General features: G+C 37.6%; 1 protein-coding gene across 1 annotated transcript; it reads left to right on the plus strand.

The window, feature by feature from the left end:
* The first annotated feature begins 9,970 nt into the window (after nt 1-9,970).
* Nucleotides 9,971-11,785, plus strand: LOC121732548 (sucrose-6-phosphate hydrolase-like). The gene has a single exon (XM_042122471.1). The coding sequence runs from the start codon at nt 10,194-10,196 to the stop codon at nt 11,661-11,663; it is 1,470 nt and encodes a 489-aa protein (XP_041978405.1). The 5' UTR covers nt 9,971-10,193; the 3' UTR covers nt 11,664-11,785.
* The last annotated feature ends 4,847 nt before the right edge of the window (nt 11,786-16,632 follow it).

Raw genomic sequence — 16,632 nt, forward strand, 5'->3', positions numbered from 1 at the left:
ATATTTCAGCCCGATCCATCCAGTGATTTTGGCTGTGCGTTGATAGATCACCATGTGAGTCAGTCACCTATCAACGGGCTGAAATTTGGTATGCAAGTAGATGTTATGACGTAGGCATCCGCTTAGAAAGGATGATCAATTCTACTCTCGTGGACATGTTGCAATTTTTCTCTAAATCTAGACACGCGGTAGCGTATCAAGCCAAGTTCCAGCATAACAGATCATATTTTTATATAAAAAACGACAATATAGAACTTATCTTCTTAAAGTTAATTTAATTTTGCTCTCCAAGAAATAATAAATTATTTAGTGAAAAATTTAATGAAATTATAATGTTGAGATAATGAGTAATCGAAACCGGTCGTTAGGGAGATAATTCATAATTAACGATCAACATTTAACCCCATTAAAATAATCAGCAGAAATTATAATGCTCTTTGTAGGTAAAATTTTAAACGTAATGTACAAACTAAACACCATAATATTAATGTACCTAATTCAGGCGTAAATTAAAATAATTTACAATATGTATGCTCTAATCTCGAGAACGGCTGAACCGATTTCGCTATTTTTTTATTGTGTTTGCTAATGTCGGAGGAAGGTTGTTACGGAGAGAAATATTTGAAACATAAGCCCCCTTACTAATAAACGCTGTATAAGCTTTGAATAGTTATACAGTGTTTTGTCTTCTTCAATCCAATTCAAAATGTCACTTGTGTGACAGGAACAAAACACTGTATAACTATTCAAAGCTTATACATATACAACGTTTATTAGTAAGGGGGTAAGTCACAGAAAATGGATCTAGTCCATTTCTGTGGGGTAAGTGGATAATTGGAAATTTTAAGATTTTTTTTTGATGACATAATCAGCGATTTAAGCAATTCAAAGCACGTTGATGACACTGGACGACGTCCGTTGGGCCGCTAGTTATAACATTGCATCATAATAATAATAATTATTATTAATGGCGTTCAAATTCTATAATAATAACGATTATTATTATAGCATATTTTGAACGCCATAACTTGAGAGCTAGATTTCCTCGGCCTTGTAGGTGACACTTGTTATTTTGTCTGATTTTTTAATAAATGGTTAATAAATAATTCAATAACAAACTCGACAAAACAAATTATGTGTGTAGGTAGAGATAATGTGAGCGGGCTATTTACTTGGAGAGTCTTGTGTCTGAGTGGTGCTTGTATTTCCAATTTTCCTCCACGAAATGAACCTATATTAAAGCGTCTGAGCCGCTCGAGAGGCAAGGGTTTATACACATTCCGCGGAATAAGGGTCAGTTCACATTTTAAGGAGGCAATGCGATGCGTTTTTAAATGAACTATTCAAGTCTGTCGATTTAATTTCTTCTTGTTTAGTTTATTTTCGGCTGATTTAAGTTTTGTCACATTACAATGTGTATGGTCAGTATTAACTTTTGCTATCGATTAAGACTTGTATCGATGCTAACGCTTATCATAATATTTTTAAATCTGTAAGAAATAAAATATTTTGATAATAATTGTAAAACTCGATGTCAATAAAATAATATAATAATGATAATGCAAGTTGAAAAAATCCAATCTGATTACATACTGAGTTTCGTATCACCTCTCAATAGGAAAGATTTTTTGACAAGGGAGCGCTATTTAATTTTATAACATGAACTAGCTGATCCGGCAACGTGTTTGTGCATGTAAATTATTTCTAGTATATTGATACTATTTTCATGTTGATGAAAAGTAGATAAAAATTAAAAACAGCTATTCTCAGGCCTAACGCATGTACTGTAAAAAAAAAATCATTACTTAAAAATTAATATCGGTTGAGCCGTTTTGGAGGAGTTTGCGCACTAACACTGTGTGACACGAGAATTTTATATATTAGACTATGTGAAGTGCATGCTAAATAATTCTGAAAGATTTAGTTACATATTAATTGCTCGTTAGTCGTTATGAATAGGACTGATGATTTACAATCATGAGATAAAAAAACTCTCACGGTTTTTATTAGATTTATTTTAACGACATTCTCGAGATAACAAAAGATATAATAATATTATGTTAAGATCAATTCTTCGCACCAAACTTAGAAGTCACGTTGAAAATGCATTAATCACAATGATCTATAGTTAAAAACAAAACCCGACCTACGTAACTATTTACTTATCTTTGATACAACTACGCATATTACATATATATTATTGTATTTATAATAGGGAATGCGTAGTAAATAGTCTGACCATGTTGCACACGTCATAATATTAGAATGTTGTTAGTAACGATTTGTTTTCTGTCTGTGCTGGCGCTGCCGATGCCGTCTAGCGTAAAAACATGTTCAACAAACACAACAACAACGCTGCTCTTTATATCATGTTAATAAGAAGAAGAAAATTATTAAAATCTATATTATCTAGTTACTACGGTGGAACAATAATTCACAACAATAATAATATATTGTGAAAAACATAATATTTTTGGCTTTGCCGCTGGTCAATGTGTGCGAAATGATAAACTAGAGTATGTCCGTTCAAAGTCTACACGTCTATACATATTTTAATTGTACTTTCACAAGCCTCCTTAGGGGTCGTCTATTAATCATGTCATTTTCAAAAATTTTTTAAACGGCGGTTTGGGCGTGAAAGGTAATAGAGAGACAGAGAGACAGACAGATTCACTTTCGCATTATTTTATAATATTAGTATGGAAGTCAAATGACAAACAAAGAATCCGTTTTTGATCGAGATTACCAATTAATCTCAGATAATTCTCTGACCACGCGCTCTACGCCCTCTATCTTGAAAACAGTTCAAGGTATAAAAAAATGTTAAATAGAAAAGTTGTAGAGAATTTAATTCTCTACAATATTGATTAATAAATAAATACAAATTTCGTAAAACCCATAGAAAACGAAATATTTGCAAAAATTGTAAAAAAAAAATAGATTTTTGTGACGTTTGACCCCTGATTTTAAAACTTGCGACCAGCCCATTATTTTATGTGAATTTTGAGAACTGTTTAAGGATGACAAAATACAAGTTTTTATGTGGTAATATACTGGGTATGTCGATTTTCCGAGGTCAGCCCCCTATAATAATGACTGGCCTAGAAAGCATATTATCTTTAATATTTTTATTAGCAAGTAATGTATGACTGAGGAGAATTTTTTCTAAATTGTATCTACCTAAAGTTGTTAACTTTAGGTAGATACAATTTAGAAAAAAATTCCTCTGGTTTACTTGTTACCACATGCGATAATTATCTAGTTATTATCTAATTATGAGTGTTAGCGAGTTCAGCGTTGAGATTCCTTCCGTCATTAGTTATCACTTATCTGCCGCTAAATTCTTAGGTCTAATTAGATTCTTCTAGAGTCTAGAGTCTAGACAAACAGTTTTCACTAACCAACTAAGTACACATTATGGTTTAACTATATTTGCTTTTATTAAGAGAGGTTTGTTAAAGATAAATTGGTTTAAAATTAGAAAGAAAGAAAGAAACAAACAAACAAAACTTTATTTGGTAAACAATACAAACAAAACTAAACAATTAAAAAACATTTCAACACCTTTACCAAATAGGTGACATACAAGCTGAGACCAAAAAGTATAATAATAATGAGAAAAGAAATTTACAAAATACAAATAATTGAAGACGCGAGTGGAAGAATCGAACAAGTAACATTTCGTAACATACGGACAATAACTAATTTTTTCCCTAATTATTTTAATAAAACTTGTGACTTATCTACTTCATAACCAAGCTAATATATCTGGCTACACATATAATCCAAAATTTCCGGCCAAAAAACATATAATCCAAAATTTCTAAGGCCTCCATTAAAACAAAAAAACGGGAAGTTTTTTCATGTTACTTACCCTATTCATACATTCACGTCTTGAATTATTATAAGACCGCAGGGCAGCTTGGGCCCGCAGGGCAGCTCCTGCCGAGCTGTTGGTGAGTAGCCCCACGTACCCGAGCACTCCCAGGGAAGCCCCTGTTCTCCATCTCCGGCTTGCCTTCACCGGCCAGCCGGAGTGAACACTGACGGAGAATCAGGCCCTACCTCTGCCTTGCCTGGTACCGGCCGGTCAGAGTGGAGTCGCGAAAGTTTCGCAGTGTCACATTACATTTAGATTAAAACTGTGTAACGGGCCTCTACGTGTAGGCCCCACGCATGCCTTCCAAAGGTCCGGGATTTCATTGCCCGTGAGCAAGGACTGATTTACACAAACTAATAATAATAAATATAAATAATAATTAGTAATTAGTAGGTTAGATTAGTTTAAACATTACACACGAGCGAAGCTAATAAATGATGATGGGCAAAAATGTATGGGCTCTGGTATTGGGCTCAACAGGAATGGATTGTTTATTTTTAGGAAGGTATACCCATTACCCATATACATTAATGACCAATAGGGTGCTTGTCAAGATTCGTTGTACTTTTTGAGTAAAGCCATGTTAAAAGTGACATCAGCGCTCATACATTTTATACTGTTAACATCACGTTACATTATATAGCATGATTATTATTAGGGTTCCGTAGTCAACAAGGAACCCTTATATTATAGTTTCGGTCTGTCCGTCTATCCGTCCGTCCGTCTGTCCGTCCATCCGTCCGTCTGTCTGTTCGTGGTTTTTCTCAGAGACTATAGGACCTACAAAGCTGTAAATTCGGCACGAATGCACATATTAATGATGCCGACAAAATGGTGTATAAGATCTTTAAAATAAGTATAAATTTTGCTTCATTTATTCTATACATCAAACGGGGATGTTTTTTTTATTTTTTTGAAATAATGCTCTTGTCCCTGATTTTAAGTTAAGGGGTTTAAGTTCTTAATACAATTTATACACTTATACAGTCTTATGTCAACACACTTATTTTCTATTTATATTTTCTGTTCTGTCATCGTTACCTGCTCCGCCGTCCAAGGGTGAACAGTATGAGGGAGGGTTTAAAATACTACTGTGACCGTAAATCTAAGGTGTACTGTCTAAGACAAGACATTCGTAACCTTTCTAAGCGTAAATAAATCTTACCACATAGACGACAAAAACTACGTCGGCAACGCCGGCCTTGTACGTTGACTGTACATTATTTCAAAAAGTACAGTTGCTAGGGGCTGGGCGCCATATAACTTTTTTACCTACTCACTAAGAGCTATCTAATGGTATATATTTTATATCTGTTGAGACTTATACCAAAATGCCCATGATCCTTTTTCCTCAATCGTACTCAACAGCTATGGTCTGTGACTCTACTTGTTATCGCGAAATTGACGTAATCCTTACAACTGACCACACACACCCACCGGCCAAGGTCGAGCGTGACGTCAGTGGTGGTGACGTCACACTTGATAGTGGATGTAGGCCAAGACCCCTTCTGGAACAAACAGCGATAATATTCGGGGTTCGGTGCGCCGAGTGAAACTCCCACTGAGTACACTAAACCACAAAAAGTAACGTTTTTAACCCCCGACAGAAAAGAGGAGTTTTATAAGTTTGACGTGTCCGTCTTTGTATGTATGTCTGTTCGATGGTCGAGGAACCGACCATTTTTCCGGGCTAGAAACTTGCGCAATAAACTAATTTCAGCTTAACTAAATTGTGGGTGGTCTAGTAACAAAATAAACCTATTTTCTAGTATAGCAGCTTATTTTTAGGTTGGCTCTGATGAAACTGCAGTCTAGGAACTAGTATTAGAACTATTCTCAGCCTGTGGGCTAGGATACACGTGGAGACTACGTGATTCGCACGATATTTGATCCTCAGACCGATCTCACGACGCATCTGGAGATAAAACGCTTAGAGAATAAGGGATCATATTATTGTAATATTGGTTTGATGATAAGAAGTCGGTGCAATTTTAGTTGTTTCTAGATTATGTTGTCAATTTTCATACAAAAATGAGTCTTTATTAATTTAATATATACTTACTCGTAATATTATGATCTATAAACGCTTCACACCTCGTCATGTGACGTCAGTCTGGCCCCGTGCTAAGTACCTGAAGGACTTGTGTTACGGGTTCCAGACAACGGAAAATATTTAATACTTTTGCTACATATATCATACACATTATTATTATATTTTCATACACATCCATGACTCAGGAACACTGAAAACTTTTTGTTCCGTCGGCGCAATTCGAACCCGCGACTTTCGGCTTGAGCCGCCATACTCTTAACTATTGCGCCAGAGGTCGTCAGAGTCTCTAGGCGTAGGTCTGGTACTCTCTTATAAAACATCAGATTTTTGAAATGTAAAAGTCAAATAAGTAATTACTATTTCATGATCTAAAACTTAGCCAATAATTTTGGACTCAACCGGGCCAACGTTAGAGAAAAAACAAAGAGGAAAACTCTTCTACTCTTATGAATTTTTGACTTTGATATTTGTGTGTAGCTCCTCTTCACGCTCTTCACGCTCAAACCGCTGTACTGATTTGAGTTTGAGTCCCGGGAAAGGTCAAGGATACTTTTCATCCCGGAGAAATGTACGGTTCCCGCGCGATTCAAATAAATTTTGGAGTGTAGTGAATAAAGGCGACATGTAGCAACCGTAGACGACGTGTCGCAGCGACATTACTGGTTTGTATGCATTTCTATGAAATACCCTCCGCAGCTGGAAACACGAAGCTAGCTTTCATAGAGATGCACCAGCAGTGTCGCGACGATATGTCGTCTGCTACCGCTTCATGTAGCCGGCTTCTAAAAAAACTAGGCCTTTACATCCGTTATGTATGATTTATACGGTATTTTTCAGAGCGAAGTAACCACTCCTCAAATACTGTAGTGCCTGGAACAAGATTTTTAAATGTCTGTATGGTTGCCCAAGCGCATACGGCATTCTCGCATCATAGTCGGCCTAGTCCAGAGGAAAGAACTAGTCAATACGTCTGGGACCAACTATGTGCGGGTTTCCTCACGACGTTTTCCTTCACCTCTACCCGGGTTCGAACCTGCACCCTCTAAGAGTGCGACCCAATGTCTACCCATTAGGCCACGGACGCTCCGTCTTCTAAACTTGTAATAAAGTTCAGTAATCAGTGAATCACCATTATTGATATCTGTCAGTGCAGCTGTTAGCTCTTTAGTATTATTTTCATGTGTTGTCCTGGTTCCGTATTGTTCGCTTCCTGTCTATTATCATATTTTCCGCCACGCGACAATCATTCTACACAGATCACAGACGTTCGAGGAATCTCAATCAAATAATCCCGGTCTTAGCTCTAAAAAATATAAGAATAATAATCGATTATTATTTTTTGTCATTTATTTGTACGAAATTGTATGGAATTTGGAATGAAGATACTTAGAGTCCTGAAAAAGGGCAAAATATAGTTTTATTGCCAGGAAAAATGTTCGCTTTTTGTGGGAAAAACTACTAAGGGATTAGCACACTTAAGCCACTGATTTTAAGAGCTCACCTGACTCTAAAAATCAAACATCGTCCTTCTCTCTTCATACTCACGCCCGTCTTTCATATGCCAGGTGAAAAAGGACGGCGCGGAATCATCGCCGAGTTAGTTTTACTTGAATAAAAGACGAACTATAATGATTATGAAAAAAGTGTTTTGAGCAAATTTAGGTTTTATCAATACCTTTTTAGATATTAAAAAATATTAAAGAAAATAAAGCAAATTTCGAAGATCCAAGCAAAAATGTGTCTAAAACAAGGTTTTTTGTAAAAAAGAAACTATCGAGCATTTTTTGAGTAATAGTGTTTTCGTCTTGAGCATTTAATCTTTATGAACTGAAGTTACTTGTGTCAAAAAAACAGTTTTCTAGACCTTACAGATTTTGATATCTAGGTTAAAGTATGTAGTCAAGTTAGGGTCATATGGGCTCTTAATATTTACTGTTAACTAGTTTACGTCCGCAACTTTAATACGGCTAAAATCGTCTATTGCGTGGGCACCGCACTATTTTTGAGATAAAAACTATCTTATGTTCTCACCTGGGACACAATGTATCTCCATACAATAAATGACATCAAAATCGGTTTAGTGGCTTAAGCGTGAAAAGGTAATAGACAGACAGATAATCTGTCGGCTGGGTTTGACGTAACGCGACCAAACTACGTAGGTCCCCCATTTGCCTAGGAATCAATTTCCTCGATGATACATACTAATAAAGTACTAAGTAAAGTCAAATCTAGTAACTAGTTAAATATAAAACAAGTTTTTCATGTGGGATGTCCGGTTTTTTCCTCTGGCACGAACGGACGAAACCGACATATTACACTAGTCCGTCTTAAGTTAGACCTGGCAACCCTACCTACAGATCTAGGCCAGAGCCTAAAAAAATCCGACAAAGAAAAATACAATGAGCATTGATCAGCGAATGATCAGGAGATGTGTTCGCAGATTACGTAAGGAAGGAAATGTTAAGTTTCTTGTAGTCAACTTTTGAGAAGTTATTTTGTATTTTGTCTTTGTCTTGTCAATATAAAGTCATGTTAAAATGTTTGTACTTTTAGCAAAGTTTTTTTGTGAACTATCAATCAATCAACACTAAAAACCAGGTTTTAAGCTACAGTCATCTTGGTTAACTTTGAATTGCGGCTTAGCTTTGAAAAGTTAAACCGCAATTCAAAGTTATCCAAAATGAGCGTACTTACAATATTTTCAATGGGCTTTCCTCGAGGTGGGAAATTCCCCAAAAAAGTCACGCGTGATTTATGAATGCCTCCCGAATCACTCACGTCATGACCTTGACTTTGCCCTTGAGGGAGGTCGAGTGTTGAGATTAGATCCGCCGTTATCACTATCAGCCTGCTACTTACTAATCATAACTAGACGGTAAACAACACGGCGCTGCATTCAATTGAAATAGCGCGTCGCGTATCGTTTCGTTTCGATGTGAATAAATCTTTAAACTTACAATTTAATGGCCATCTTTTGCGAGAGTCAAGGAAGAGGATGGTCATTATAAATGCAACCAGCTTGACCAGCAGATTATCATCGAAATTGTCCTAGGTATCCTAGGTGCATGATTTTTACTTATCAGTTACCACAAAGTATTCATTTGCAAGATACAAATTGTCTGTAGGCAAATCGTTAATTATAATGTCATTAAATTCACAAGTTAATTTTTTATCTTCTGCGCGAAAAACATTCAACTCATAAATATTGATATATTTTTTGTATAGATAGACACAATTAATTGATAGCGTAGTATTTTATACCTGTATAAAAAGTGTTTACAGGTCGTCTACGTATACGATGAGGTATATTTTTATATTCTGTAGACGGGATGTTATATATTATATCTATGACAAAACATATCGGTATCTATAACATTGTAATATGATTAAATCAATTGCAGATGTTTTGGCAACAAAACTTGCTATATGTATATGGAAGAGTTTGTGACGATCGGCGAGTCACCAATCACCATACCAGTGATGAATTTTTACTTCGAGTTAAACAACTGGACTGTATTACATACAAATGTTGTCCATGTACTTAATAGTTTGTGTCTTCGCCGTTTGGGCCTTAGCATTGACATAATATATAATGGGCCTTAGGTTACTTAATACACTGTTACGTACAAATCTTTGAACTAGCGCCTACCCGCATAATGTGCTCTCTCAAGGACATAATATAATTAGCATAATGTTAATCATAGCTGTCTAGGAGAGATTTGTATGCAAGATGATAACAATAAACTGTCTATCATAATACTTCTTATTATAGAGACACAATGCAATCAACACTTTTCTTAATAAAATAATACTATATTAGGAACATTAACGATAGCTGATACAAAGGGTGCAGATATAATATGGGTCAGTTAGCACAGGAGCGAAAGAACTGACCCCAATGACGCAAATATTATGTAACTCTATTTTAAAAAATAGCGATCGTACGATGATCGATAAGAGATCTTTCAAACGCAGCGTACCCTTTGACACCGCGCCGTGACGTAGTGTTTGTCGCCGCGCGCAGGCGCCGGCAGTTTCGCAGTGCGAATCACCGGCGCGACTCAGACGCGCGCGCTATAAGAGCGCCCCGACCGCGAGCCGACAGTTAGTACATGCCCCGACCGATACATCGCACCATACCGCTCCCAGATTAAACGTTAACTGAGAAATACTCGACAATAAGGAGCGAAACGAATCGACGCGAGTTGCATGTAAATAAAAGCGAACAAAAGACAACGAAGCAAAAACAAAGACAACGAAATGATTTTACGGATTAGCCTGATCCTGCTGGCGTTGCTGGCGATCGCCAACACCAGGTCCGTGAAGAACTACGAGACGTCCAAGCGCGAGCTCGAGGAGTACATCCGGGACAAGAAGAAGGACATCGACCCCCGCTTTCGGCCGCACTATCACCTCGCGCCGCCCGTCGGCTGGATGAACGACCCCAACGGCTTCTCCTTCGTCATGGGCGAGTTTCACCTGTTCTACCAGTACTACCCCTACGACAGCGTGTGGGGGCCCATGCACTGGGGCCACGCCTCCAGCCCCGACCTCGTGCACTGGAAGGAGTTGCCCACGGCCCTCATCCCTGAGGACGAGCAGTGCTTCTCCGGCAGCGCCGTCGGCGACAGCAACACCATGGTGCTCATGTACACGGCGCACTCCGCCACCGACACAAGGCCCTACTACAACGAGACGCAGTACCTCGCCTTCAGCACGGACGGCGTCAATTTCGACAAGCACCGCGGGAATCCCGTGCTCGCGCGCGCGCCCAACGGCTCCCCGGACTTCCGCGACCCCAAGGTGTGGGGCCGCGGCCGCTACTGGTACGTCGTCATCGGCAGCAAGACCGACGACGAGCGCGGCCGCGTGCTGCTCTACCGGTCCACCGACCTGCTCAACTGGGAGTTCCTGAGCGTGCTCGCCGAGTCCGACGGCGACCTCGGCTACATGTGGGAGTGCCCCGACTTCTTCGAGCTCGACGGGAAGTGGGTGCTGCTCATGTCGCCCCAGGGCGTGGAGGAGAAGGGGGACAGATATAAGAACGTGTACCAGAACGGTTATATTATCGGCGATTTCAACTACGAGACGCACGAGTTCGTCCCCGAGGTGGAGTTCCAGGAGATGGACTACGGGCACGATTTCTACGCCGCGCAGACGCTCGAGAAGGAGGGGAGAAGGTACGCGGTCGCCTGGTTCAACATGTGGAACGTCACGCACCACGAGGCGGAGGACGGCTGGGCGGGCATGATGACCACCGTGCGCGAGATGAGGCTCTTCAACAATCGCATCCTCATGAAGCCCGTCGAGACCACGGTCAATCTGCGCCAGGAGCCGAAGTTGGAGGGGCAGCTCTACCTGAACGAGGTGGTCGAGTTCGGGCAGGCGGTCGAGCTCTTCATCGACGCCGACCTCGACCAGAAGATCGAGCTGCACCTCGACGGGCGAAGCGGCGCGCTGTCGAAGGTGTGGCTTCGGTGGGATCCCCAGGTCGGCAAGGTGGTGGTGGACCGCGGGGATGGGGACGTGCGGCAGGTGGAGTGGGAGCCCATCGGCTCCCGGACCTGGCGGATCCTGCTGGACGCGAGCAGCCTGGAGCTGTTCTGCGGGGAGGGGGAGGTGGTGTTCAGCAGCCGCGTGTTCCCCCTGGGCGGCTGGCGGCTCACCAACCTCAGCCCGCAGCCGGTCAACATGCTGAGCTACAGCTTGCGGCGGAGCGTCGCCGACTGATTGTGATGCTAGTTCTAAGTTAGGTAACAAATTCTAGTTAAATTCTTAGGTTTTGTATTCAAATTGTATGTAAGATATTTATTATAGTTTAAGTATTGTAATAAAATTAAGTTAATGCCCTATTTACTTTTTTAATTAACGACATCACCCACATAATATATAAATAATCATCGAAGCCATCAGTATTCAGTAATCAAAGTCTTACTGCCGCACTTAGAGACGAATATGAATTACCTAATTGTTATTAAATGAAGTTTTTAATTTTTTATTATATTATAAGTCTGTCAAACTCTTCATAAAATTAAAGATTAATCATCATTAAATTCCTCTGAGTGTGGCCGTTAAAGACAAAACATCGAAAAAGGTAACATTTTGCAATTATTGAAAAATATCTATTCACTCACTGGCTATCACTAATTATTATTAAGTATCAATATACTTAATAATAATTAGTGATAGCCAGTGAGCTATGATAAAACATTTCCATAAATGTGATGACCTGTGGCTCCAGTTCACTATCGAGTATCAACTTATACCTAATTCTTAAAATTATAGTATCTTCGATAAATTTATTAAATTCCATTATTGAAAACTCATAACGGACCTTAATACAGGGTAAAGTAAATATAACTTTATCAAAAACGCAAATCAGCAGAATCTCTAACTAAAAGACCATGACCCTGCACGTCTTAAATTATAATTACTATCATAAACTATTATTATGTTAGTCTTGCCACTCGGGAATTATAACGAATTTCCTTATCACTTATGTCCACTTATTAATATAAATTGGGTTTGTAGTTTAGGCATGTTTAGGCGCTACTACTAATCTGTCTTTCATCCTAATTATATAACAACGAAAACCAATTTAAATATTATAATTTTATCACAATTATTAAGTCAGGTGACACGGTGAGAAATTACATTCAAACAAAAAAATCTAATTATAAAAACATTACTAATGTAATAGTAATGTAATTTAAGATGCTGTTAAATTATGAACAGTTGGAACAATAAAAAGGGATATCCTAAACATGAGTAAGAAAGAAAAAATTCAAGATATGCGGTCAGTATACAGGATGTAACAAAAATGAGTGATAATACTTTAGGGTGTGTACGTGTTCCTTGTAGAGAATTCACTGTGGAAGTAGCAGCGCTGAAAGACCAATTTTTTTTTCACTTTTGTATGGGGAAACTCGTGACGCTCGGGCCCTTGCCCATACAAAAGTGAAAAAAATTTTTCGTCTTTCAGCGCTGCTACTTTCACATTGAACTCTCTACAAGGAACACGTACACACCCTAAAGTATTATCACTTATTTTTGTTACACACTGTATAGTCACATTTTACAAAATTAAGTTTTCGTCGGAAACATTTAGGATTTAGGTAAGTAGGTACTGATGTTTCAGAGGTGTTTTTGTCTGAAGTTTATCTATTCACTAGCAAATAAACAACATTACTCATTCAATAAAGTTGTTGAAAAGATAAACTCGTGCAAAAAAAATCCTCAGAAACTCTAAAATAATGTTTAATAACTTTACTAATAATTAGATGAAGCCTGTAACTACGTTGCGCCAAAATTCGTTTCTCGTCATTTTGTCAGGTTAAAAAATCCTATGTACTTTTCCGGGAGTCGGGACCTCGTCGGGAAAATATCCTCATGTCAAATTTCAAAATCGCTTCAGTGGTTTGGGCGTGAAGAGGTAACAGACAGACAGACATACTTTCGCAATTTATGATATTAGTATGGATGTTACTAAAATAAAGTTTCATAATTGAATTAGTAATTGTAGGCTGCGGGAGGAGGAATTTAAAATAAAATTCTGGATGTACGAGTAAAGTCACTGTATATTAACGGAAGACCACAAAATATATGTACACTTCAGAAAAAGCTAAAATAGACTGCCACAAAATCCGCCGACAATTCTCTTTTATATCATACCACGAAAAAACAGTTCTTCGTTTTTTTTTTTTACATTTCTTAAAGGTGCAGTACGGTGGCGGTCGCGTCGCCAACAGTAATATAATAAGTAATTTTAACAAAGATGTACTTAGTAGTTTTTAGAGTTAGTTTATACTGCTAAATGCTCAACCAGCCAATTACTGTTAACTGTTAACTTTCAAATTATAACTGTTTAATATTTAAAACCAGCGGCAAAATAATACGGATTTGTGTACCACAGCAACAGATAGGTAATTTAGACATTTGCAGTTGGACGCTGTTAATTATTCGTGTACTAACCCATAAAAAATACGTATTTAGTTATGAATGCAGTTATGCTCTTTAGATGAATTAGAACAAGACTGCATTCAAAATTTAACAACAAAAAAAATGTGGTTAACTGCCGCTCTCTTTAATTAATTAATACTTAATTAATGTAATTAATTCAAAATTTTGACATAATCCCCATGCATTATCTGTCAAACTCTTCATTTAATTGAAGGTTAATCAAAACTTAATGTCTTAAGAGGATACACCAGGGGCGAGAGAAATTGAAAGTAGGTATTTGAAAATGTATTGCTGTCTCACCAATCTCAAGTTTCCCACCGCAGAGCGCGATAGAGACAACACGACAAAAGTTCTAATAAAAGAACAGAAAATCTTCGATTCGTTGTCCGCTGATTCCTTCTCCAAAACTTAACCGATTTAAGTATTTTTTCATTAAGAATTAAAGCAAGGCTTGAGCTGTGTTCCTATGTTTTAATTTTTTTGTATATTCTAGCCAGTTTTGTTTTCTGGGTGTTTGAACACAGAGGAAAATCTGGCCATTTTTTTGGGTTTTTGGACGTTCTTATCTTTTTTAATAATAAAATTATGAAGAAAAAGAAAACATAGGGACATGCTAATAGTGGCCATAGATATTCAGGAAAAAAATCATAACTCTACCGGCATTATCCAGGGAGGAAACAGGGGACAACGTTTGTATGGAAAAACGGCGGTGTAGAATCCTCTTAAGTACGGCGGTGAACTGCTTAACAGGGACCAGTTATAGTTCACTGCAAATGTAACGCGAATAGACTGTAATGTTAGTAGGATATTAAATAATCGTCGTGAGCCGTACAGTTTTAGTAGTAGTAGGTTGTCGTAGGTTGTCTATAACAGTCTAGGTCCATGATGTAACGTCGTAGGAATTGTTGTTTACGACTACAACATATTGTTGTTTGATAGCCTGTTCTGGGTCAAGGCTTAGAAAGAGATAGGTGATAATGAATGGCGGATTTGTCGCGAAATAATTTTTGATATACAGATTCGATTAATTATAATAAGTTTCTTTTTTGCAGCGGCTGGAAAAATGTTCATGAAATAATAGAAAGTGCTGGTTCTTATCTTAACTATCAACATATTTTAGTGTATGCAATAAAAAAATTCCTAATAATATATTTTATCAACCTAATATATTACTTACTTATTATGATTTTTTTATGATTGTATTTTCTTTATAGTTTATTAAATAAAAAAATAAATAAATTGAAGATCAGTAAGTAAATGGAATCAAGCTGATATTTTTAATTTGTTCAATCTCTTTTATAACATATTTTACTCTACATATTTTTAACCGACTTCCAAAAAACGAGGAGGTTATATATTCTTTTTTTTTTTGTATGTTCGACCACTACTCCGCCGTTTGTGAACCGATTTTCAAAATTTTTATTTTGTTATATTAGGTTTCACTCTAATTTGGTCCTATTTTCACAAAAGTGGTGATCTGATGATGGGATCCATGAGTAATCGAGGGAACTCCTCAAAATTTATATGGAAACATATGGTGATTTTGGTTTTATGAGAAGCATCCTAAGCATATGCTACCAAAACGCAAGATTTTGCACCAAGGTATACTATGGTTCCAAAGATACTAAGACAACTCCGGATTCCTTATAGATACAAGTTTGGGGGTTTAGGCGTTGTTTTAAGAACTGAAAGCATATGCTACTATGCAAATTACATTCATCATCATCATCATCATCACTACCACGTCAGGGTCACCAATATCACAACTCACATGGTTGTATATGGATACAATAAACACACAACAACATAAAATATCATCATGCATCACGTTATGTCCTTATTTATTTGGTATATTTCAAAGCGATTTTAATATAAAAAAATATACTTATTGTTGTTTCATAATGCTGTTTCAAAATACATAATATTTCAAGTACCACAAAATTGAACATAAGTAACAAATTCAACCTTTACTCCAGAACGTAAGGCACACATTTGGGTTGGACTGAAGGAAACGGGGCACTATGGAAAAAATACTTAGAAAAATTTTTCGTCAAAATTTTAACCTCTTATAACCACCCTTTTTGAATATACCAATCGATAGGGGGCGCCAAGGGGAGCAAAAAAGCTCAGATAAACTTTTCTCAAAAATCAACCCCTGTCGAAGGACAGGCCGAAATGTGACCTTCGTAAGCACGGAGAAAATACATAAAAAAAATTTGGACGAAAAAATTCAACCTCTTATAACCACCCCTTTTGAATACACCAATCGATAGGGGGCGTCAAGGGAAGCAAAAATGCTCAGATAAACTTTTCTCAAAAATCAACCCCTGTCGAATGACAGGCCGAAATGTGACCCTTGTTAGTATGGCGAAAATATGTACTTAGAAAAATTTGGCTAAGGTTTAGGAACCTACGTCAATTAAATGTTGGTGACATGGGTTAAGGAGGATTGTTTTGGGTGAGAAAAACTCCTACTTACCGTTTCCACCGCCAGTAAACTCTCCGTTTAGAAGAAATTCGCATTTGAGATTTTCGTAATCTTCAGATAAGATAATTTTGAAGTCGGTGCCAGTGCCAAAAGTTTCAAATATTCTGTCAGAGAACTAAAGGTTCAGCTATCTGGTACCGACTTCAAAATGATGAAGATTGAGTACAGAAATAGTTGAGGTTTAGCCGAATTCGGAAAAAGGCACTATTAGATAGGAAAAATTATTTAATACTTTTTAGTTCATATTATAAG

Source organism: Aricia agestis, chromosome 12 (genome assembly GCF_905147365.1).
Source record: "Aricia agestis chromosome 12, ilAriAges1.1, whole genome shotgun sequence".
Classification (NCBI taxonomy): domain Eukaryota; kingdom Metazoa; phylum Arthropoda; class Insecta; order Lepidoptera; family Lycaenidae; genus Aricia; species Aricia agestis.

Excerpts from the sequence above, each read along its gene's own strand:
- LOC121732548 (XM_042122471.1), top strand. The coding sequence starts at position 10,194 with ATGATTTTACGGATTAGCCTGATCCTGCTGGCGTTGCTGGCGATCGCC.